This window comes from Clarias gariepinus, chromosome 2 (genome assembly GCF_024256425.1).
Source record: "Clarias gariepinus isolate MV-2021 ecotype Netherlands chromosome 2, CGAR_prim_01v2, whole genome shotgun sequence".
Lineage (NCBI taxonomy): Eukaryota > Metazoa > Chordata > Actinopteri > Siluriformes > Clariidae > Clarias > Clarias gariepinus.
In genome coordinates, this window is record NC_071101.1 from 48835001 (window position 1) to 48837468 (window position 2468).

The following is a 2468-nucleotide window of genomic DNA, read 5'->3' on the forward strand; positions in this document are numbered from 1 at the left end:
GCAGCTGCAGACTAGTCAGGGTGACCATAACGGCCCGTATCCTCCACCAAAAGCTCCTACAGTGGGAACGTGAGCCTCAGAACTGAAGAAGATGGCCTTTTTTGATGGATCATGTTTTCTCTCACATCATGTGGGTAATCGGTATGTGTGACGCTTTTCTGGGTTAGAGATGGCACCAGGATGCACTATGGGAAGAAGGCGAACCTGTGTAGGAGGTGTGATGCTCTGAGTGATATTCTGCTGGAAAACCACGGATTATGTGGATGTTACTCTGACATGTCCCACCTACCTAAACACTGTTACAGACCAAGTTACACCCTTTCACGGGGTTCCCTAATGGGAGTGGTGTTGCAGCAGTATAGAGCGCCACACACTGCTCAGGAGTGGTTTGAGCAACGTGACAAAGAGCTTGACGAATAGACTCTGCCTATTTCAGTCTGATTTAGCGTCTGTGGGACGTGTAAAAGAAACTAGTCAGATCACCCCACACACTTACAGGACCTTTAAGGACCTGCTACAGATGGCTGGGTGCCAAATACCATACACACCTTCAGGGCTCTAGTGGAGTCCACAGTTGGTTTTAATGTTAAGGCTGTACATTTATAGCAGATAAGAACATTTATTCTCTCAAAGAAAGATGTGACAATATGAAGTATGTGTATATTATTAACCTGTGTGTGTGTGTGTGTTTAGGAGCAGTACAGGTTCTGTTATGACGTGGCGCTGGAGTACATCGAAAACTCATAATGGAGAAGTGAAGGAGCCGTCTGTCCATCTGTTTATCTGTCTGTCCATCCATCCATTTATCCAGAGCAGACTCTTTCTTGCACACTCGCCTTTCCCATCTTCACAAACCCTGTCGCACCTGCTCTTCTGACGCGCGAGTCAGGAAGCCTGCGGATGGAAAAGATGATCGACGATAAAGAAATGCGGTACATTCTGTTTAGCCAACAGTGTTCGAAAAACTGTGGGATGTGTCAGAACATTCTTTGTTCTTTCTTTTTCTTTTTGTTTTATTTTCCTTTGGTAAACACAAACACCAATCTGTTGCATGCACAACATTTTTTTGGTTAAAAGTTTCTCTGTTGTTGTCACGTTACTGTAGATGAACCATGTATATGATTATATCTGATATATACGTATATGATATCCATCGTTATGTAAAAGTAAAATCTTAAACGCAGCGTGTGACATTGGCTTTGTATTGTGCACTAATGGCTGGCTTATGGATTATTCTTATTCTTATTATTGTTGTCTCTTTTATTTTTAAACGCTTTCAGTTTTTGTAGCAGAATTATAATCGTAAGCCAAAGACGAGTGTAAATATGTCTATAAAGCACATTGTTTGTATTTATTTGTTTTCCCTCCGAAGGCTCAAAACAATCGTCATTCCTGCCTGTTTACCTTGTAAACATGTTGTGTTTTTTTTTTTTTTTACATTTTTATTTCAATAGTGTTATGTAGACTGTAGGCATGTGACGATGAATCATCTGAACGACACACTGCAGTATTTACTGCTTGTTAAAATGCTGTTTACATCCATTTATACAAATGTGTATATGCACACAGTTAGAATAGACATTTCTCACACTATGATTTGGATTTTGTTAAATTTTTTACATATATTTTTGGATGTTTTTTTTTCCCCTTACTAGTAGAATTGTTGTAATTTCTGTAAAGAACAAATTTAAAGAATTTAAAAACATTCTGTGCTACAGATTTTTTTTATTCTGCATCTGATTATTTTATAAACTTGAAATTTAATGTTAATGTAAACCTTAACAACTAAATAAAATTCTATCCTTGTCAAAACAAAGAACTTTAGTTCACCTAAAATATACTTAATAATTTCAGATCATTGCCTATTTTTTTAATAAGTTAAAACAAACAAACAAAAACAAAAAAAAAGCCAGAATTTTCTCACAAGGAATAAAGACGTCACCAAACTGACTGAAATTTTTTCTGCTCATGTTGAAATTTTAACACTAAAAAGGACATTGTTCTGTAACCTTTTGTCATTTAGTGATAACACAGTAAATAATTTTTCCTCACATGCCTCGTTTTTGATAATTTCTTTATATTTTAAACCTTTTTACCTGCATATTTTTGTGTGTACATGATTGTGAACTGTATCTTTTACTGAAGTGGTATCGAAGAGAAAATCTCACAACAAGGAGAAGAACTTTACTGTTTTAAAGACTTTTAAGGAGAGCGCCATGGTACGAGTGTTTTGTGCTGAATATTCAGTGTTTAACTGGAATAAAAGGAAGGAACTTGCACCCAGATGCCCCCACGTTGGACTTTTACATGGAATGGCAAAAATGAAAAAACATTTAAAAAAAAAAAAGAAAACGATCAAATGCGTCATCGCGGTCACGCAGCATCTTTGTTCTGTCTGTAGTTGTTGGCTTCATGGCTGTAATGAAACTAGTGAAATTTCTTTTAATAAAAAAATGATATTGTGCAAA

The 2468-nt window shown here is 36.6% G+C and overlaps 1 protein-coding gene across 11 annotated transcripts in view; it reads left to right on the forward strand.

Moving 5' to 3' along the window:
• Nucleotides 1–2468, forward strand: part of ptprk (protein tyrosine phosphatase receptor type K) — a 124133-nt gene extending 121665 nt beyond the window's left edge. For all 11 annotated transcript variants that reach the window (XM_053515818.1, XM_053515825.1, XM_053515829.1 and 8 more), the window contains one exon: nucleotides 694–2468. In XM_053515818.1, coding sequence (XP_053371793.1) covers nucleotides 694–747 — 54 coding nt within the window. In that variant the 3' untranslated portion in view covers nucleotides 748–2468. The remainder of the gene's footprint in view (nucleotides 1–693) is intronic.